General features: G+C 38.7%; 1 protein-coding gene across 2 annotated transcripts in view; it reads right to left on the minus strand.

Moving 5' to 3' along the window:
- Nucleotides 1-1063: 1063 nt before the first annotated feature.
- FRYL (FRY like transcription coactivator) overlaps nucleotides 1064-22668 on the minus strand; it is a 207812-nt gene continuing 186207 nt past the window's right edge. For both annotated transcript variants that reach the window (XM_045532978.1, XM_045532977.1), the window contains 10 exons: nucleotides 22075-22242; nucleotides 18330-18577; nucleotides 15677-15884; nucleotides 14122-14271; nucleotides 13086-13184; nucleotides 7773-7841; nucleotides 5134-5151; nucleotides 4233-4343; nucleotides 3472-3662; nucleotides 1064-3143 (listed from right to left, as the gene is read on the minus strand). In XM_045532978.1, the coding sequence (XP_045388934.1) occupies nucleotides 2885-3143; nucleotides 3472-3662; nucleotides 4233-4343; nucleotides 5134-5151; nucleotides 7773-7841; nucleotides 13086-13184; nucleotides 14122-14271; nucleotides 15677-15884; nucleotides 18330-18577; nucleotides 22075-22242 (1521 nt within the window). In that variant the 3' untranslated portion in view covers nucleotides 1064-2884. The remainder of the gene's footprint in view (nucleotides 3144-3471; nucleotides 3663-4232; nucleotides 4344-5133; nucleotides 5152-7772; nucleotides 7842-13085; nucleotides 13185-14121; nucleotides 14272-15676; nucleotides 15885-18329; nucleotides 18578-22074; nucleotides 22243-22668) is intronic.

Consider the following 22668-nt stretch of genomic DNA (forward strand, 5'->3'; position numbering starts at 1 on the left):
TGTGTTTTACTTAAGGTTAGTGCACATTCAGGTATTGAACAAAGTGGCAGAAGAACATCTTGCTGTCCTAAGAGTTATGGAGATAACATTCTAGCAAGGAGAAGGTACTGCTCAACTCCTATGCATGCAATCCAAAACTTGTAAGATGTGTGTAGATATTAAGACAGATTGGGAGAAGCTAGAAGGAAATACTTCGTGATGTCATCTCTGGGTGTCAGATGTGATTGTAGTTTTCTCCGTATTTCCTACATTTCCTTAAAGTGACCACGGATTACTTTGAAAAACTAGCTTTGAAAAACTAGAAAAAGGAAATGCTATAAAACAATCATCTTGATTCTAATATTTCATTTCCTCTCATTTAGTTCATGCTGGTATCATAGGAGTACTCCTCATTTATAGCCCTAAATGAGAGAACCTTATTTTCTGGCTTTGGTCTTTTCCAAGACAATGTGTAATGATTTCCTAAGTTTTAAGGTAGGTTGTGGGTTATACCACACCCCCAATTTTACATCACTAAAAGCAGAAAATATGTTTTAAGTTGTGCAAAATTCTTCTGGTTTTCTATTTTAGAATCAGCAGGAAGAAAATGCCCTATCTCTTCTTCTGCTGTTATTTTTACAAATTTACTATTTAGTTATGTGATAAATTTAGTGGGTGAAAAAAGAAACAAGCATATATGTAGCAAAAACTGGGCTCCATGTGGAACTAAAGGCAGTAAGCTAAGCATTTGATATATATACTGTTAATAAATGTAAACTTTGCATTCAGATAATAAAGCAGCATAGGTTTGAGGAAAATCCAGTGGCAAAGGGACAATCCTAATGAGTTTATGTTTGCATCTTGCTTTCTATAGGTGTATCTGTTTTTATTACATTAAAAGACTTAGTTACATATAAACGCAAAAATCAAATTTCAGCTGTTCAAAAGGTTTGGTTTAGGTAGTCAATGTAACTATTTTGTTTACTTTTTAAGGCAAATTATATTTAAGAATGAAGGTAACATTTGACAGTTTCCAGGTAATGCACACTATAACCATTCTTTTTTAAAATACAACACAAACCACCAGCTACAATGCTTTTTATTTTTAACAAAAAATGTAAGGAGGGAGAGAAAGAAAGGATGTAGAGTGTGTTGTGTCTCTGGACACCAACCCTCTCTGCCTGCCCCGCACCCAAAAGTTATTAAATAATTTAAAGGACACCATTTACAGTACCAGAACACCATCAAAATAATTGGTTTTTATCAGGGTCAAAAAATACAGTGATTATGAATGAGCCGTGACCAGTTAGGGAATTTTACAGGAAACATAACTATGGTCAGCAGTCCAAGGACGTGCACAGTGCCTTCAATTAATGCAATTAATGCACCTGGGCATACATAATTACATTTCTGGCAGGGTCCACACCCCCAAGAAGAGGCAAAGCTAAGCATTTCATTTCTACATTCTAAACTCTGGAATCAGAGCCCAGTTTAAAAGAAAAGTCACAGTGGATAAGAGATGCATCTAAACAGTACAAGGTGTTCCTTTCAAATCAGAAGAGTTTGTGGGACTACGTTCTTTTTTTCCTTTTTTCTTTTTTTTACAAAATGCTATTTAAAAAAGGCCAGAGGCTCCAGTTCATGTTATGCTACAGCCCTAGACAGTGAATAGTATATTGCATGTTTGGGTAGTCGGTCTCCAGGCTTCCTGTCGTTTCCCCCACAGCCCCAGGTTCCTTTAGCATGAAACATGTGAGCCCTGAATGAACATATAAGAATGCATCTCCTTTCTGCAGACTTCAAAGCCTGCAAGTCATATATGCTACCATCAATGACCACATTTTTTTCTTTAGCTTTGTACACCTATTCTTGTATAACAGTGCATGGCACGAATGTACAAGAAAATACTGGTTTTAGTCTATACAGTTTCTAGAATAATTATGGGGTAAAATAAGTTAACTCTTCTAATGAGAATAGCTGACGGGCAGCACACATCTTTATTTTACATTTTTAAAGTCTCTGCAGGCATCTACTTTGGTTAGTTATCAACAGTTGTAACATAAGCACTGGTCAGAGAACTGAGCAGCATTCCAATAACGTTAAACAGATATATTATTTCTTTTCCAAATACTGGGAAAGCCCAGCTTTAAAATATTATTAAAATGTCCTAACATTTACAACACTATGAAGAGTTAGAGCTAATAAAATAAAATTTCTTCAAAAATAATCTTGCAGTGCTCTTTTAGGCATGCTCTGAGACGTTATCACCAAACATCCATACCTTGAAAATACGACTATCACATATCCATACATCCCAACTCACACACACACACACACAATTCCTTATACAGACCAACAAACAAAACAAAAACACCCCAAACCCTTATCCCACATAGTGAAAAATCAGTTTGCATGTGTACATCTGACTGGATGTTCATGTAGATGATTAAGCATCAACTGTAGACAATGTTATGACTGCTGGAAATCCAAGCAGCTTTTGCAGGTCTTCGGCTAAAATGAACCAGCCGTGATTTCAGCCTCATTTCACCTGCTCCCGGATGTCCCGGTACTCAAGGCCATTATTGCAAACATTCTTGGACTCCTTTGTCTTTCTCCAGAAAGTAATGGATTTGTATGCATCACTTTTAGCCCTTTTCTTTTCACATAGGTTAAGTAATTTAAAAATTCCATCTTCAGACAGTTATTGTGGGAGGTATTGGCAGCTGTTAAACAATTAGATTATTTTTCTTCAGATCTTTGTTTTGTTACAGTTTCACATTAGTTACGCTTTCATTGTAGATGCTGCCAGAAAGTTATCAGTGAATCGCAAGGGTTCATAAAAGGTGCTTGGTTAATATGTGTAATTATCTTCAGTTTCATTTCTTTCCTAAATGCCGGAAGTCTCTCAGAATCCAGTGCTCACCATATTTCCAATTGGTTTGGCCTGTGCTAGAAGCTGGTATGATTGCACCATGCGTAGAGACTCTCTTATTTCTAGATTAAGTTCCATCAGTTTGTAGTTTGCTTCTGACATGTCCAGGTTAGAGCCGACAACTGCAAAGCTTCCTGTCTGGCCCAGCGTCTGGTGATGGAAATAGATGTGTAACAGCGTCTGCACAGGGTCATCTTCGTAACTGCCAAAGATGTCACTGGGCCATAGAGCTCTGAAAATACACAGTATTTTTTAAGTTCCAAGACTTTAAGCAATCATTTATTAGTCAAGATTAACTCAATTTTAAGTTAGCATGTAAAACAAAAACAATTTCCTTGTAAATAACTGATGTTTTAATATAAATGAGCAAATACGTTATCAAAGTAGCACCTGAATATGAAAAATAATCTAAAATTGGTATCATGTCAGTGGTAACTATGTTAAACATGTTTTCCTTTCACAAAAACATGATATTGAAACATCAAATTGAAAACCAAAGCCTAATATTAAACTTCCAGTCTAGTTTAAAGGCATTATTTTTAAATCCTTTCACATTTTACCTGAAAGCTTTGACTTGTGCTACAGCTGATATAAATTCCTTATTTTTCAAAGTTTCAATTAAAGAATGAATGGCAGTTTCTATAGTAGTTTGCGCAGCTTTGGAAATGTCAATTTCTTCATTTTCTGATGCAGACTCAGCTTCTTTGAGGATACTTTCCAACTGGGCAAGTTCCTCTGACATGTTGATGACCTAAAACAAACACACCTTTAAGGATCTGTTCATATTTGGTTAAAAAAAATTTAATTGGCTTTGAGGAGATACCTGATGGTAACATTTTGTCCCTTAAAGATTATTTGAAAGTGTTAAATGTAGAAGGGCAGTTAATATTTCAAGTTCTTCCTTCTGCAGCAGTCAAATTCTACCCAATAGTAGTCTTTAAATATTCTTGATAAAGCAATAAGTTGAGATAAATGTGTATACTGGTTTTAGCATTATTACATTTTGGGTAGTAAAATACATTTACTGTCATAGAGGGATCATGAAAACCTTTTTTGATTTTACATTAAAAGTTTTTGTTTTTCTTTTTACAGATTTAACCATTAAAAAAAATTAAGGTCTTGAACTTCTTAGGACTGCTGGCTATCTGCTCTTACTTACTAATAAGTCCTGCCAGGGTATATCATTTCAAAAAAAATCTCTCAACTAAAAAAAGTCAGTATAAGTGAGTTGACTTAAGCTATTTTAACAAGGAACATATGTACATACGTTTTAAAATTTTCTAGAATCAGTTACTGATACCTAGTACAAATGAATATTTACCTCTGGTTCATTTTTTATTGTATTTACTTGGTTGATAAGTTTACAGTAGGCCTGGAACAAAAGCAGCAATTGAAAATGTAATTTGTATAACCTTCGGCAGAGCTCCAGTTCCTAGAAATAAATAACATTACATTAAATTTAGGTGGTGTTTTCCATGCTATTTGACTAGACAGCATATTTACAATAAAACTTTATAAATATGTTAAAATTATCTTGGCATTTGTTTCTGAAGTAAGCAAGTTAATATGGTGTGAAGCTGATGAAAGGTAGATGAAAGATGCTTTGAAGACTGAGATTAAAATAAAAACAAAGATCATTGTTGGTTACATACTTTAGTGTTAAGCACGTTTTCATATTCAACAAATAGAATGTTTCAGCAGGCAATAAATAAGATGCTTTAAAAAGATTTGCTATAATTTAGAACTTTAAATTAATAATGAATTTACAAATCCATAGACTTTTGCCCTCAGTGAGATGTAGATCTCATTGCATTTATCAACAAATGCTTGATAAAGCAAAGTTGAAACTGGGTAACCTCTTACCTAAGAAGTAAGAAGAGTTTGTCTATAAAATGAAGTCATTTTTCTCAAGAAAACCACTTGGTAATCTCATTGAAATGAGACTATGAAATTAACATGTGCACTTTGATTTTTAAAATTAAGAAATTTAAAAGGAGATAGGTTAGTTATAGATGTAGAAAAAGGTGACTGCTAGTTGTACATATTATAAAATCTCATTTTTATAGAACCAACATTTCATGGATTACACAAAACTGAAGCACACACTACTTTTAAAGTAGTCCATGACAGAACACTGCTAGGTCACAAATGGACAAATGGCAGATGAAAACCAGTGTATCTGGCAAGGGTAAGTAGTCTGTAAATCAAGACAGGTCACTTACTGCTAGAATTTCCATTTGCTAAGCAAGAAGGTGATCAGGTCACAAAAAATACAAAGGAAGAAAAAGACCAAGAATTAGTGTAAGAAATCATTTTAACTAGGGCCACAGCTGTCCCAGGCAAACTGAAGAACATATTTATACCCCAAAGAAAATTTTATTACCAGACATTTACTGCAACGTTAATTCAGGGTGTTTTCAACTCTTTGCCAAATAATAAGTAAATTACATTTAGGCTATGGTTTATTTCTGTATAAAAGCTACAAAGAATAAAATTGAACTAATGTGATTTTGGGAAACATGGCTATTATGTGTTCTATTTAGGTTTTGAAAAAAAAAAAAAAAAAAAAACCAAACCCAAATGTAACAGAATTTCTATTAGTAAAGTGGACAACTTATGCTTAGAAAAATTACCATTACTTCTCAGAAAAAACTGGCTTATATAATTTACGTAATAAATACCCTTCTGTGGATTATTTTCAGTGTGGCTTGTTCTAAGCTTCCTACCCTTCACTGTCTAATTAGGTCCTAGGTTGTTGTAACTGATGCTGAGCCACAGGGCAGAACATCGGAAGCAGATGTGTGTTCTCAACTTCATTCCAAATGCAATTCAGTAAGTTTCAGAAATGTAACCCAACTAGGTTTGAATCAAAGGAGATGATGCACATAAAACACATAGTGAAAAGTCTACCTTACGGACTGCCTTAAAAATTCTACTAAAATATCTACAGCCACTTGGACCTCGTCTCATTAACAGAAGAATGACTTCTAATTAAAGCAGCAATTGGTATAAGGTAAATGTAGCTTCTAAAAGTCATTCTTAAAAGCCTGCTTTTCTAAATATTTTCCTCTGAGGGGCTATTTATATAACATTTATTCCTATCAATTTAGAAGGGATTTGCTAAATAAGCAAAGGTGAACTTTAGCTCATACTGCTTACCATAAATTACATGGATAGTCATTCAGTAAACACTGGTCCAGTCCAGCCCGGTGTCAAGCATAGTAGCATTTCTAAACTTCTGAGGTTTTATTTTATACAGTTGATTTCATAGGAAAATTAATGATTTGAGTTTCATAAATGAGAACTGACATGCATATATATATATATATATATATATATAGCCTCTACTTTGGGATGTAATAGGAAATAAATCACTGATAAAGTTTATGATCATAATTGTAGGAAATAGCACAAATATAATTAATTCCATAGCTCTAAATTACCAGAAGTTGCTCCAAGCATGCTAACTGTAGTTTTTGAGGATGACCATGCATATGCACATTTTAAATTGGTGCTTTTTACGCATATTAAAATGTGCACATACATTCTCTTTTATTCATCCACTAAATACTTGATTTTTTATTATGCAAAAGTCTACACTAGTACACAAGGACAGATAGTAAAGTTGTGTAAAAAGGGTCCCCCCACCCTCAAAAAGCTCAATATGAAAGGGGAGCTAAGATATAAATGAAAGTCCTTACAGTTTTCACTTAGTAGAAAACCTCAAGCTATGTTAACTGATTTAGAGTCTTGGAGCTGGATCTCATTTCTTTAAGGTAGAAGGGATATAAAATATCACTTTAGTATAACCACCTAGTTTATATAGGAAAAAAGGTTATATTATTTACTTGATCGATACAGTTAAACAGTGGCAAAGACAGAAAGAATTAGAACCCAAAGGATCTTGTTCTGGTCTTGGGTTAATTCCTTATCTTGCTTCATTTCTTACATGGATGATCTCACGGTTTCTAACACAGTGCAGGATTTGGAGTCAGCCTGCCTACATGTGTATCTTGGTTCTATTCTTTACTTATTGATTTTAGATACATTAGCTTCTCTGAGCCTCAGTTTCCTCATCTTCAAAATGCCGACAATTAGAGCATCTAATTGATTGAGTTGTAGGGATAGAGATAATGAATGTGAAATGCTTATTAGCACAGTGCCTGGTAAATAGCATTTATTGAGCATACTATTATTTTCTCAACATTGCGTTTTTTTCAAAACTTTAGATTTTTGCTATAACTTTTACAGAACCTAGAAATCTGTAATAATGTAACTGAAGTTGAAAAAGACTGGAATTCTTACATCAAATGGAGATGAATTTTAGTTGATGAATACATTTTCCCCATAGGAAGCTGTACTCCCGTTAGAATAATCTGCAGGTCCTAATTTATCCTCACTATAATCTATGTATTATATATGTGCACCTTTTTCTGAGAAAATATATGGCTATAATTTTCAACAAACTTTATAATAGAGAAAAGCATTTATCCAATCAGAATTTCACCTTTAGAAAGGCTAATATGGATGTCTATCACGTGACCCTTCGGTTTGCTTTCCTGACCAGACAACCTATCTGCAGAATACCAATGCAGTCCAGATAGCATCAGACTTATCTAGTGAATGTTATTAAGCTTCAGTCACAAGCTGGTCGTTCATTTTTATTACAGTGAATTTTTCATTCCTAAGCCAATATTTCCTAGAACCTAACTTTTACAAAGATTGTTCTGATAACCAAAATGAAAAGTTTTACACATAATTCTTTATTTTTAGAAAGAGCAAATAAAGGCATTTGAGCATCAGCATATACATTGTTTTGCCTAATATAGAAATACAGCAAAAACAAGAATTAGGAACTTACTTGTGCATCTGTGTTTATCCTGTACATGTCATCTTTGGCACCGAATGTCATCTTACAATTGTCTAGCCACTAAAAATAAGCAACAGTAAATTTTAACACAGTAACTGTATAATGCACAATGAAATTGGTAATATAAACAAACAGCCTGTCCATACAAAACAACACAGTGAACTTGAAGTTCTAGGATTGGTTTGAGGCATATACTTTCCTCTCCATTTAAACCTAATCATTTATATGGAACAAATGAAAGCAGGGTACTGTCAGTTTAACAGCAGAATGCACAGACTTGTGACAATTTAACAAAAGCACAATAAATGGTCTTCTGTTATAGGAAACTGTGGTGTGCTCCATTTCAGTAAAGAATATATTCTTCATTTTGCAGATTTTGTGGAAATCTTCATAATCTACACCTGACCTTTATGTAATGTAGGCTGGGGAAATGAAAGATGTGCTTCCCCTCTGGTCAATTTAATAAAGGCAACTTAGACTGAGCCAGGTCTGCCTGCTTATCACAAGTGTAATTCTCCGAAGACTGGTGTCAGTTTTAATTAGTGAAACAAATCAGGATCCATTTCAAACCTTGTTTTTCTTTCTTTTTGGGCAGTAATGAATGAGAAATGTTATCACCGAAGAATATCGGAGGTAGAAGCTGAATGTGGTTTTTCTTTACCCAGGGGCTATTCCTAAGGTTGATATTAATTTAAAGTACATTTTTTCCAGTCAAATAAAAATACAATAATAGCATTGTGGTATAGTGGAAAAGAACACTGGAGTCACAGTTTCCAAGCTGAAGTAAAAGCCTTAGGAGCCTTCAGGTTAAGCGCCTGGGTTTTGATAGTTTGATGTTATCAATTGTTTTGACTTCCTAAGTTCTTTTCTATGGTGATATTACTTAAAAACGTAATCAAACTAATATATCAATGATTAGGACTTTGAGGAAAAACTACTAGCTACATTAAGTAGCTCCTCTGAAAAATATTTTGGTATTTGACATTTAAAATTCTCCATTGTAGCTTATGTTCTACATGCAAAGAATTAAAATTAGACAACTCAGTTATTTCAAAAACAATCTCTTTGACCTTTGTCCCTTTTATTCCAGTCCTTCAGATTTCCCTGGCCCTGGGCTATGTGCCTGACAGCATTTCTGAAGAAAAACATGTTCAGCTTTTCTGGCGAGATGCGACCGATGGCGGCCATCGTCAAAAGCCATCAGCAGACTTCTGTGTATCGGCAGAATTCAGTTGACATCTGCCATGGACTTTGTACATTAATCTTTATTCACACAAAATGTTACAATGTCTGTACACTTAATCATCGTCACTAATTTGGTCCAGTTTATCCAAGTATACTAATAAATTTGAAAAGAATAATTTCAGTTGATTATTTAATGGCTTAAGTCTTATTAAATATTTTTTATACTGTATACTTAGTGATACAGCCCTTTTTGGGGGGGGCATTAATCAACATAATTATTGCTGATTTATAAAAGACAAGCCCCAGCCATAGCGTCCCAGGGCCATGCACCGGCCTGGGAAGCGCAGCTCTGCACGGGCCCAGCCAGCGCGTACCCAACAGGGGACATGGTCTATAAATAGAACACCCTCCAGTTCATACCTAACCAGTCTCTTGTCGTGATGTTTTCTTTACTCGAGGCTCAAATGAAGGATAAAATTTAACGGGTGAGGCTCTGCTTCTGAGCATGATGGAGCGGCTTGTGTAAGACCAGCCCTCCAAGGACAGCTACAGAAGCCAACACTTGAGGAGTTAGAGAAAAGCGCCGAGGTGAGCCCTACCCTCGCCCCAGGGGTAAACATGCTCTTTCACGGCCCTGGACATCAAGGCTGAACAGGAAGCAGTAGCCTAGAGTTCGTGCCCTACAGCGTCCCTGGGCTAGGCAACCGGGGTTAGCGAAGGTAGTGAGATACCGAGGGCCACGATCCTGGACAGAAGGGAACGACCGAGAACTGAGCCCAGTAGTTAGTGTGCAGCTGCCCCTTGGGGCACTGCTGCTCCTGTGTTGGTCACGTGCTGGGGGGACCCTGAGAAACCACACAGCAGCGACCGAGAGCATAAGAAGGTAGACAGATTGCTCATCTCATGGAGCCGGAGAGCCGAAAATGATTCAATTCCTGCCAAGATGGTGGGGTCCTGGTAAATACCTCAGCCTTTCACTTATGATCCTTGGAAATCTTGAAGAATAAACAAGAATGTATAACTAAAATACTATTATAACAGAGGGGGAAAACTGAATATTAATAATAAAAATGGCAGGCTGGGCGCGGTGGCTCATGCCTGTAATCCCAGCACTCTGGGAGGCCGGGGCAGGAGGATTGCTTGAGCTCAAGAGTTCGAGACCAGCCTGAGCAAGAGTGAGACCCCGTCTCTACTAAAAATAGAAAGAAATTAGCCAAAACAACTAAAAATAGAAAAAATTAGCAGGGCATGGTGGCATGTGCCTGTAGTCCCAGCTACCTGGGAGGCTGAGGCAGAAGGATCGCTTGAGCCCAGGAGTTTGAGGTTGCTGTGAGCTAGGCTGATGCCACGGCACTCTAGCCCAGGCAAGAGAGTGAGACTCTGTCTCAAATAATAAAAAGGGCAGATGGTAAATATTTTAGGCTTTGCAAAACATACCGTCTCTGTTGCAACTACTTTGTATTGCAGTGTAAAAATAGCCATAGAAAATATTTAAACAAACGGGAGAGCCGTGTTCCAAAAAAACTTCATTTGCAAAAATAGGCAGTAGGCCAGATGTAACTTGAGGTGTGTAGTTTCCCGACCTATGTTCAAGACGACTGTTTATACTATTATTAGTTGTTTGTATCCATATAAATTTTAGAATCAGCCTGTCAGTTTCCATTAACATATCATCTGAGATTTTGAATGAGATTGCATTAAATGTACAGACCACTTTAGGGGGAAAATGACATCTTTACAATATTGAGTCTTCTGATTCACACATGGTATACAGTCCTCCATTTGTTTAGGTGGTCTTTAATTTTTCTCTGAAGTATTTGGGGTTTTCTGCAAGGAGGTTCCAGTATATCTTTAGCTAGATCTATTTCTAGGTGTTTGATATTTTCCTGTTATAAATGATATCTATTACTGTAAAACCAACCACCCTAAAACTTAACAGTTTAAGACAACCAAGAGCAAGCCATGGGTTTTCTAGGAGTTTCTTCTGGTCTTGCCCAGAGCCACTCATGAGTCTACCACCATCTGATGGCTTGACTGGGGGCTGGAAGTCCAGTCTGTCCTCATTCTACGCCTGGCACGCTGGCTGTCAGCTGGAATGCCTGTTCTCCTTCACATAACTTCGCATCCTCCAGCGGGCTAAAGCTCAAATAGCTGCCCAGAGTTTATTCCCGTTTACACTCTGACCAGCACAAGGGCAAAGGCAGAAGCCGCAAAAGGTCTCTTCTGGGCTAGTCTCAGCGGTTGCACAGCATGGCTTCTGGATTCGATGGGTTAGGACAAGTCACAAGGCCATCCCAGATTTAAGAGGTGGGGGAACGGACCCCATCTCTCAGTGGGAAGAATGGCAACGTCGTGTTGCACAGGGGTGTGGACACAGAGAGGCATGATTCATTGGGGCCGTTATTAGAAGAATCTGCCACAACTTGTCGGGTAGGCAATAATTCCTAAAGACATGCAAAGCTTAACCATAATGGAAAAGACCGGCAACTTGGACTTAATAAAATTAAAATTTCTGTTCATGAAAGGATGCTATTAAGATAGTGAAAATGCTAGCCACGGAGAGGGAAAAATATTTGCAATACATATATCCAATAAAAGGCTTACATTTAGAATAAAAAGCTCCTATAAATCAGTGAGAAAAGTACAGTCCATTTACAAAAATGGGTAAGGTACTTGGCACAATATTCACAAAATATCTATACCAAAAGGTGCTTAACATTAGTCACCAGGGAAATGCAAAATAATATCATGAGATACTACTACCCAACTACCAGAATGACTAAAATTCTAAAAACTGGCAATACCAAGTGGTGGCAAAGATACGAAGCAACAGTAACTCTTGTGTACACTTCTGATGGGATCCTAAATTGAAACAATCTTTTTTTGAAAATTGCTTGGCAGAATCTGCTAAAGATGGACATAAGCATATCCCGTGACCCAGCAATTCCACTCCTAGATACTCAGCAGATATATGAACATACACAGGCAAAACATATGCATAAAACCGTACACAGCAATATTATTTCTAAGATCACCAGATCTTGCCTGGTAATTTCCTCATGTTGGAAACTCTTTCCTCTTCTCCAATCTGCCACCATTGTTTCAGGTTTTAGTCCAAATATAAGAGCATGCTCCCCTTATAAGGGGAGAAAGCTTCGATGTAAGTATTTTCCCATACCACATGCCCTCCCTGAAATAATACCCCAATCCAAAATTAACCACCTGTCACAGCCCAAGATCATATCACCATTCCATGAGGCTTTCCTGTTGGCTCAAAGTGACCTCTCTCTGGATATCACAGTATTGCTCTGCATTAGTTCTCTGTTAGCCCTGTGTGATCTTGGGGTGTCTCTTCTATTGCCAGGACTTTTTTATTTGTGGCTGTAACTTAAGTGACAGATACTTTATTTTTCTTACTAATTATCCATATATAGTATCTATGCTTTATAATCTTATCTAAAATAGGGAACAAGAACCCAGTTTTAATACTTCGTTTTTCATAGGCCTTTACATGTGCTGGATATTTAATCGTTATTCATGAAAGATCCATCTCCTAGAAAGAAATGCGTCTATTGTCTGCAGCGTGTGTGAAAGGGAGAAGCGTTTTGCTTTCCTGCGCCTGCTGACTGCGAGCCTGCTGGGCTTACTCTCGGGGAGCCGAGCTGCTCTGTCAATGCCAGACTGGAATTGCAGGACGTTTCTTAGCAGGTAGCATCTGCAATTTACCACACGCCTGTTTCTCCCTTTGATGGCCACGTACATAAACACAACACAAGAAAAAGACCACAGCTTTGTCAGAGGTTGCACGTTTTCAAGACCGCAATTCTGCAACGCATTCTCAGAGAAAAACCGCCTCTGTTTCCCCACCCGCAATGTTGACAGCAGCTGTATGGTCTCCACAGAGAAGCTTTTAACAAAGCCATGGTTTTCCATTGTGCTTTTAGAGGGCAGATTTCTAAAAGCCAAAGATAGGAATTCACTGGACAGAGAGCTCAAAGGATGCACAGTTCTCAGAAAAACCCTGAGGCAAGTGCTAAGTGGTCTTTCTGTCTGGGCTATTCTGCTGCCAGGTTAACGCAGGAGCAAACTACTTTTCTCTCGCGGTAACAAGGGACTGACCTGCTCAGCTGCTTCCCTTTTGGCATTGTACGTATCCAGGTGTTCTTGCAATTCCAGAACACTGAACTTGAGTGTCTCCAGCAGACCACAAGACATCAGCTGTCAAATCAGAAACACACATCGACCCGGGTTACCACTTCTGATCACAATCATGAGACTGACAACTTTCGGGCCAGGGAATATCTGGTTTTCGGTTTCCCTTACTACACTCTGTCCCACACTAAGGGCTGACTTTTCACTGAAACAGAAGTGCAGAAAGTTTGAGGGGTGTCAGGAAGGACAAGCAGCCTTTAAATGCTTTCACAAAGTGGCTAAGGCAAGCAATGGCACGCCAGACCACTAGATATCGCAAAGGTATCACCCTTAAAGTTTTTAAAACCATAGTTCTTTAAATATCTTACAATATGGTCTAGAAGTATGCGTGGAAATAAGTCAGGGGAAGACCAAGAGGCTCTGGGTACTTCATGGGGGGAGGTCTAGCTGTGTCCTACCCATTTCAATTCAGGAATCAGGGAAAAGTGCCCATCTCTAGAGCATGACTCTCCAGCACCCCCACCTACGACTCTGCGGAGGGGGCGGACAGGTGAGGTCAGAAGCCACTGCATCGAAGGTGCTGGAATTGTATTTTGCCAAATATTTATAATCAAGTTGACAATATAAACCTTAACCCTTAAAAATTCTGAATTACTTTAAGACCATTTACTGAAAGAAGCCATTCAAATATAGCCCTTATAATAAACTTGCATGTAGAAACTATTTCACAAATACTGCACGTTCTCACTTGAAGTGGGAGCAATGCTCTGGGTACGCAGGGGCACCCAGGGCGGCACAATGGACACTGGAGACTGGGGGCAGGGGGAGGGGAGGGGAGTAAGGGAAGAAAAACCACCTGTTGGGTGTGATGTACATTATTTGGGTCAAGGGTACACTAAAAACCCAGACATCACCAGTATACAATTCACCCATGTAACCAAAAACCACTTGTATCCCTAAACCTATTGAAAACTGAAAAACAAAAACAAAAACAAAAACTTACTGTTTCAGCATCCACGAAGACCGTCGGGCATTCTGAACACATCATCATCACTTCCAATGAACTCCTAAATTTGGTACCAATCCGTTGCAGACTCTCACCAAGAAAGCTAACTGCCTCATTGGTTATCTCTGCAAACTTCCTTTGAATCGTCTGTGAGGAATAGCATATGAAAAAGTTCAGTACTAATTTCATAAGAAGGCCTTTTATCACCTTTAAGTAAACAAGCATAATAGGGCAAACTTTTACTTTAAAATTATTGTAGTGATAGATAAAATGCTAATAAGGTATTCCTTTAGGAAACATGTTAATTTCTAAAAATAATCAAAGATTTACAAACTAGCATTACTGAAAAAAATTAACGATATATGCCATTTATCTTCCCATTCCTGAGATATTTTTTCATTAGGACAGAAGGAATGTATGCTGTACATCCTTGTAAATAAAAGTGCTCACATGTCAGAAGGAATTACTGCTTCTAAAGACAAAGTTATTACCTGAAAGAAACTTTCAGTAAATGTGGTTATGGGCTGCCATATGACTTAACTTTAATTAAAATTATAAAAGTACATTAAGGGTAGTATCTTCTCAGGATCCAAGAATATCCATTTCCATAAAACAATCAGTGCCTGACCCATTGTAAGCACTCAATTAGACTATATTATCAGCAGTATACTTATTATACAAATAATTAATGTGTACCTACTGATATATGTGTAGCATTGTTAGGTGGCATTATGATTGATTAAAAAAAAAAAGCACAATCCACAGTCTCAGCCATCAAGACACTTATCACTGGAAAGAAAAGAATACAAATAGAAAACCAAGCAGTAATGCAATATGTAGAGAATTAAATAAACAGATGCTCCCGTTAATGAGCATGAAAGAACTTCCAGGAGGGAGCGAATGGGGGTTGGAGCAGTCGGGAAACTTCAGTGAGGAGCTGTACTTGGCTGGTTCTTCCAAGCTGAGCAACATTTGCTCAGGTGGGGGGGGGAGTGTGGCAGACAGCTCAGAAGATAATGACTTAAATGGTGGCATTTCTCTGTGCCTTGGTTTCCCTCTCCACAGAAAGCTAAAAAATAACATCTACATTCCACAGTGGTGGTGGCAGAATACTTAATGCCTGGCGTGTGGCGAGTACGCAACACATTAGCTCACGTCGTCATCATCATCATCATCGTGTTGTTGTTGCTGTTGTTGTTGTTATTATTGGTATCAGAGTTGGAAGCAGCAACCTTAACAGCTAAAATTTTTAAGGCCCCCACAGCATAATACAAGTGCCAATTCATTTAACCCTTGATTATAAGCTGATCTGTGAAATTTATCAGATCCTGAAGTTTTATTTTAATCGCTGTAGGGGAGGTATCTGTATCGGGCACTGCCTTACATAAAGTCCCAGCAGCACCATAATGTCACAGTGTAGATTTAGGTAATAACACTAGCTTAGAAAAAAATCGGTAGGAATATTAAAACTCGGAATACTGATTTTAGAAGACAAACTGGAACTTGATTAGGCAAGTGTAACAGGAATTCGGAAGCCTCACACCGTCCTGACCTGAAAGAGCCTGGAGAACACGTGGAAAGTGAACACCGCGCAGGACCCGTCCGTGTCCGACAGCATCTGGTTGACGTGGCAGCGCCAGGCTTCCTCTTCGTCGTCACACGCCGCGGGCTGAAAGGCAGCGATGATGGCAGAAAGAAACGGGGACGGCAGAGGCGACGTCTGCACTTCCGGAAAAGCATCCTGCTCTTCTTCATCTTGACTGTTAACACAAACAGCACAGTCACGTAACGCTATCGTAAAAGAACAGACGCAATCACGGGAAATGGTTTCAGTCATTCAGCGAGGGTTATTTTTATGCGTGTCTACACATTGACTTAGAAAATGTACATACAACAGCCTCAACTTTATAAGAAAGCACGAATAAGCAAATTCATGTTCTCTACTTAACACTTTTTGAATTAGGACTCTAATTTCAAGTGATTTCCTTAAAGTGACCCAAGTGCTATAATATGCCACTGCTATGGATTAATTTCAGTAACTTCTATGAACGATAACAGATTAGAATGCTTTCATTTTAAATGGTCAGGCTGGGTGCAGTGGCTCATGCATGAAATCCCAGTGCTTTGGGAGGCTGAGGTGGGGGGATCACTTTAGGCCAAGAGTTTGAGATCAGCCTGAGCAACATAGCAAGACTCCATCTCTATCAAAGATTAAAAAATAAAAAAAATTAGCCAGGTGTAGTTGCAAATGCCTATAATCCCAGCTACTCAGGAGGCTGAGGCGGAGGGGTAGTTTGAACCCAGGATTTTGAGGCTACAATGAGCTAAGATTGCAACACTGCACTCCAGCCTGGGTGACAGAGCAAGACTCTGTCTCTAAAAAAAATAATAAAAGTTTGATCATGTTCTTTCATGTCAAGGGCTCCGTTAGGTGCTTTATAAGGATAATTTCATTCAGTCTTCACAACTCTAAGAGGGTTAGATTCTATTATATCAGTTTTACAGATGGGGAAACAAAAAGTTCAGTGAGGTTAAATAATATACATAGGTTACTGGGTAAGAAATGACAGAGCCTGAATTTGAACCCAGGACTACGAGTCCAAAGCCAGGGCACATACAGCCTGCTCAGCCATGTCATGAGCACATACCATGTACCTAGCAATATGGTAGATTTCCTTTGAGAAATTTAAAATCCCAATGGTCAGATAATACATACAAAAATGCAACAATGAAAAAAGATGAAGATGTATTTGGGCTGGAGGTTTTACAACTTCAGGTTGCAAAGATAAACAAGTATATGAGTCTGACACTCCACACAGAAACGAGTTATTCCAGGTCTTAGAATGGCATGTTTCAGATTATGAGATAGTTCTGTGAGGCTTTACAGAAATTTTGGAGCAATTCATACGGAAGGGAGCAACCTGAGTAAAGACTGGAGAAAACAATCAAAGCAGACATCGGAAGTGAAAACTTCAATCATACCCCAAAAAGATTAATTTTTAGAATGTCACGGTGGTGACTGATTTTAACAAAACGTGTACTGTAAGCTGGAGTAGATAACCTCTCCACTTCGTAGGGAGGCATCACTCTATTCCAGCTGCAGGACTTGGCCAAAGTAAATTATTTGGCTTTGGCCTTTGGGAAAGCCAAAATAGCCGAACTTCTACCCTCACATCATTTCTGGCATCCCTGAACTTGGGCGTGATCAATGACTGAGTGAGTGTGTGGGCTACTGCCATATTCACATCAGTAATATGGAAAAGGCATTTCTCTAAGATTTATTATTAATATCTGGATATACAGTTTCAAATATAGGTAAGTATTCTAGATATACTGAGAATAAAAACATCTCCCATGTGTTGTACATATTAAAATTCTATTATCACAGGAAGTATAAAGATATGATTTTTATTGTAAAACTCTGAAATACTTGATTATTAAATATTAATTTTATATAAAAATAATTATCAAAGAGCTCCAAATTATTGAATGGGGAAATAAATACATTGATATAGCAACATGAAGTTAGATACATTATTTTGAGCCACAAATACTTATAAAATTTAAGTAGTAGATATTTGATTGTATCATAATTCTGATCATTGTAGAATTGTTTGGTATGCGAGTTTCATAACAGCCACCAAAATTTCCTTTAAGAACTATATATAATAATTGATTATTCAAATTAGCCCATGAGTGAAGAAACAGTCCTATATGAGAGTTCCTTATACTTTCTAATAATAAATTTTGAACGTATGGAGCATTAACATTTAAAAGGAAAATCTAGCATCTGACAGTACTAAGAAATAAACCACTCTGTCTTTCATAGAAATCAAACTTTAAAAATCTGACAGTTGATAATGAAACCATAAAATAATTTCTGGATCTATTTCAGATTTATTTTGGTTATCACAGATACTTGGCTATTTGGCATTTGCCAAAACAGGTATCTGGTGTGCTTCTAAATGTGGAATGCCACTTACATAATGCTTTGAGAACGGCCTAATTGTTTCTCTTTAATTGAATGTCAATAACAGAAAAAAAAAAAAACCCGTCATAGTAAGTCATTTTATCTTTAAAAAGGAAGATTACAGACTGAAACACACAAAAATGAAAGTAAGTAAAGTGAAATAGAGAGGCACTTGGGGAAGCCGCTGGGGAGAAAATCGCGCCGCGTTACCGTGTGTCTGATACCATATTCTCACCTGGACAGTCCAGAGAAATCCGCTTCTTCTTCCTCACATCTTTCATCTAGCTCTTTCAAAGCTAAGGTGACATCTTCTTCACAGATGGACTCGGGGTAGCTTTCAGGAGCTAGAGGCTCCGGCATTTCAGTTTCTTCTAAATCAAGAATTCCTTGACACACAAGAGAATCCTGCTGTTCTTGAATTATATATGACCCTTCATCTTCAAAGGTTGTAACATGTTCCTCCTTTAATACTGAACTTGAATCCTGCAAAACAGTCATATTTTTAGTGGACTTCAAAAACATTAAAAAAAAAAAAGAATTTTATAACATAATAAGTATTGCCATCTGTCTGTTTTATTAAGTAGTCTTCCTTTACACAGTCTAATTTTTACAGTTTTTGAAATGATATTATAAAATTGTTTTTTTTAATGGTCCCAGGTTTAGGATTTTTTGAAACATATCACCTATTGTCACATAGAAACAGCAAGGAGATTTTTTTCTTTTCCTTCTTCTCTTAAGTGACAGGATCTAGATGTTTACTTAGAAATATATCCTTTGGTAAAATATCTTCTCTCATAAATATTCTAATTCTATACAAGTAAAACTTTATATCATTACTATTATAAATTCTGTCTTCTTTGAAATGTCATTTCTTTCATTATACCACAGCACAGTGAGCTCTGAACAGAGGCAGGAGAGATGATTCCCAGTAGCTGCCCAGGGGCCTGGGAGCTGCCCACAAAGCAGGAAGAGGCTCAAGCCGGATCACAAGGATGCTGACCCGGCACAACCAGGGCTGCCTCCCTGGTGTAAACGAGCTGAACACTTGCGATGTAAAGGTCGTTTTCAGGGAATAAGACTATAATAAACTCGTTTTGGCTTTGAGTATCAATAAAGCTTCAGCACTGAGCTGGAGTTCAGGGGACATTAGGACATTTTTGAAAATTAAATGAATCACAAGCTCATTTATCAAAAAGAATGACAACATTCTCTTAAACCTAATAAAATAATGAAAATGTTAAGTTATAAAGTATCCTAGTGGTTTTCCTCTTCCCATCCATTGCAACATTACTGAAACAATGTTGTCACATGACTGGCCTGTAGTACTAGTAGAAGCTAAATAGATACCGGCTGAATGAGTGAGCTACCACCATTGAAAATGAAAAATACTTCCGAAGTACATAGCATGATGGAATCAACACCAGCCCTTAATCTGCATGAATATTAATCAGTTTGAAAATAAATACAAATGGTCTCACAGTTTCAGGAATAAAGATCAGCCTCTTTCAGTATTTAGACTTAACTTACTTCTTAGCTGTACAAGTTTCTTGTCTCATTTTCATGGATAAAAATAGAATTTCCTTCCAAACTATGAAAAGTAAGTGAAAGTGAGAGCCCCTGACCTTAGACTAGCCTGGGTGCCCCGGTATAGATTAGTTCCTAACTACAATTAGTTTATGATCTACTAACAGTGTTAGGCTAATATGCAAATGACAAAACTCTATACTAGGGGATGGTAAAGTGCAAGGTAAACACCATCAGATCTTGTCCTTCTTCTGCTTACAATCCTGGCTTTAACGGCTCCATGCCGCGCAGCCGGGAGGATGCACGATGTGAGCGCGTTGGCCCACCCCGACTCCTCGTTCACCGCGCACCAGCCCCGCCGGCCAGGTTTTTACACTTCAGATACACCAGGGTCTTCTTAACTGCTGCTTCCTCTCCCTGGAACGTTCTTGCTCCAAGTCTTCAAGGGCTGGCTCCTTCTTGTCACCTAGGTTTCACCTCCAATGCTACCCTAATTTTCTCCCTCATCTAAGCCCACATTACTGTTAGATTTCCTTAACACAATCAATAAAATGAGCATTTTCTGATATATTGTTTATATTTTATTTGTTTGACCTGCCTGTTATCTGTCTCTCCTGCTAGAATGAAGCTCCACAAGACCAGGAGCCTTTGTGTGTTTCGCCCAGGACCTAGAACAGCACCCTGTAAGCGGCAGGGGCCCAACAGATCCTGGGTAAAGGACGAATGCCCACGGGCCATGTATTGCCACCTCGGTGTCCGGCACGGGGCTTATCACACAATAGCGACCTCGCGAAAGACTGAAAATCCAAATGTCTTCCCAGTATCTCAAGACAAAGTCCAAGCCTTTACCATGGCTCGTAGGACCTCGCCTGCCTTAGACCCTGTTCACCTCTCCTACTGCTGTTCCTCTCCCCATTTTACTCTCTATAAATCCTGCATTTCCTGCTGCAACCTGAGCACGCCACGCTCTTTCACACGGCCATGCCTTGCCATACGGTGCCCCTTTGCCTGGGACGTCCCAATCGCCACAAAGCCTGCCCTTTGCCGCCGTCACCCCCAATGCACAGCTGATTAGTCTGAGTTTTCACAAAGCCTGGAACATATCTATTACTGAGTTCCTATTTTTTAAAAAAGCCTTCTTTGTCTCCCTTAATATACAGTGAACTCCCTGAGAACAGGGTCATGCCCTATTCTTCTTTCTAGCATGTAGCCGAATGCCTGGTGTCCACTGAAATCACAACAACTACTTGTTGAATTGAATCACTTAAACTGTAGCCAAGCATTTTAAGGCTTGCTAATAAGGAAGCCAAAATGCCTTCATTTCAAAATAGGTCTGCTTACTGCTAAAGAGGATTCACATATGTAAAATAAGCAGCCTACTAAGAACATGAGAACTCACCTTACTAAAATAAGATCTGATAGATTAGTCTAGATCTAATAACGACATTAATTTTGTTAACACTGACAAAAATATAGTATTTCCCTAATATTTACCAAGGTATAAAAGCATATATGGGCCGGGCGCGGTGGCTCACGCCTGTAATCCTAGCACTCTGGGAGGCCGAGGCGGGCGGATCGTTTGAGCTCAGGAGTTCGAGACCAGCCTGAGCAAGAGCGAGACCCCGTCTCTACTAAAAATAGAAAGAAATTATCTGGCCAACTAAAAATATATATACATAAAAATTAGCTGGGCATGGTGGCGCATGCCTGTAGTCCCAGCTACTCGGGAGGCTGAGGCAGGAGGATCGCTTGAGCCCAGGAGTTTGAGGCTGCTGTGAGCTAGGCTGACGCCACGGCACTCACTCTAGCCCGGGCAATAAAGTGAGACTCTGTGTCAAAAAAAAAAAAAAAGCATATTTGCCAGAGCTACAGTAATTACATATAAAAACAGTATCCATAATAATCTTAAAAAAAATAAATCACTAAGAAAACTAATACTTACTTATTTTTGGTCATTAGCTTGAAATCTGGCTTACTTCTCACAGGCCTTTCCAAAAAACACAGTACTAGTGGTTCCAACGTCTTTTTAAAAGGTTTCCTTTAACAACTGCTAACACAGCCGGCCTGAGGTTTTCATTCCAATCACAGCACCAATCACACAAACCCAGTACCGAGCGAGAGAGGAGAAAGCGAAGCGGTCCCCCGAGGAGGACGCAGCCTGCGGGCGATGCTGCCACCCCCAAAGCGCCTGTAACATTAACCTGATCACGTCCTGCAATGCGCAGCGCTCATTAAAAACCAGGTGATTTTTAACCTGTAGGTCATTTCTTTTCACCTATCGACTTTAAAACAAAATCAGATTTGACTGTATCTCATTTAAAACAACCTACCAGGTTAGAAATACCGGAAACAAATCAAAGGGTTTCAAGACTCTTTGGAAAGGAAAGCAAAGGGCGGTGGAAGAGCTGCTAAAAGGAGCCCAGATCGGCCATGCACCAGCCCCCATTTCTCCCCACCTCAGGCAGCTGGCTGTTAGCACTATCTAGAGAAGCCTCCAGACTGGGGGTCTCATCTCTGATCTGAAGCGCGTCCTCGGCCGTGACGCTGCCCGTGGAATCCTGAGACTGGAGCAGTAGGTCGGGGGCGTCCAGCAGCGTCTCATCTGCAGCAGAATCGCTGTTCAACTGAAGGGAGAAATCGGAGAACAAGGAATTCGTTTATGAGTCAGCAGTGGTCACAGAAGCCAAAAGAAACAGTCTATATCATAAAATATTTTAGGGGCTTAGTTGTAAAGAGCTTCCACAATTTCCTAAAATTACCTTTCTTTCCGCCCAACCTAACCCAGCACGGTTGCCTGTCAATGTACGCCGCTGACCCCTCGGCAGAACTAACTCTGCACGAACAGGTTAAATGTTGCCAAACAAAAACTATCAAAGTGGAAGAGCTCTATGTAACTACGTAAATCTTGAGCTAAAACTCATATTTTTTATGGTGATGTTCTTTCAGTTGGTCTGAGGATTTTAGAGGCAGGAGCTCTCCGACCCCCAGTGGTGGCAGGAAGCAGTCTGAACTGGCAATTCCCTTATTTAAACAAGAATCAATTCCACAGA

The sequence above is a fragment of the Lemur catta genome, chromosome 19 (assembly GCF_020740605.2).
Source record: "Lemur catta isolate mLemCat1 chromosome 19, mLemCat1.pri, whole genome shotgun sequence".
Lineage (NCBI taxonomy): Eukaryota > Metazoa > Chordata > Mammalia > Primates > Lemuridae > Lemur > Lemur catta.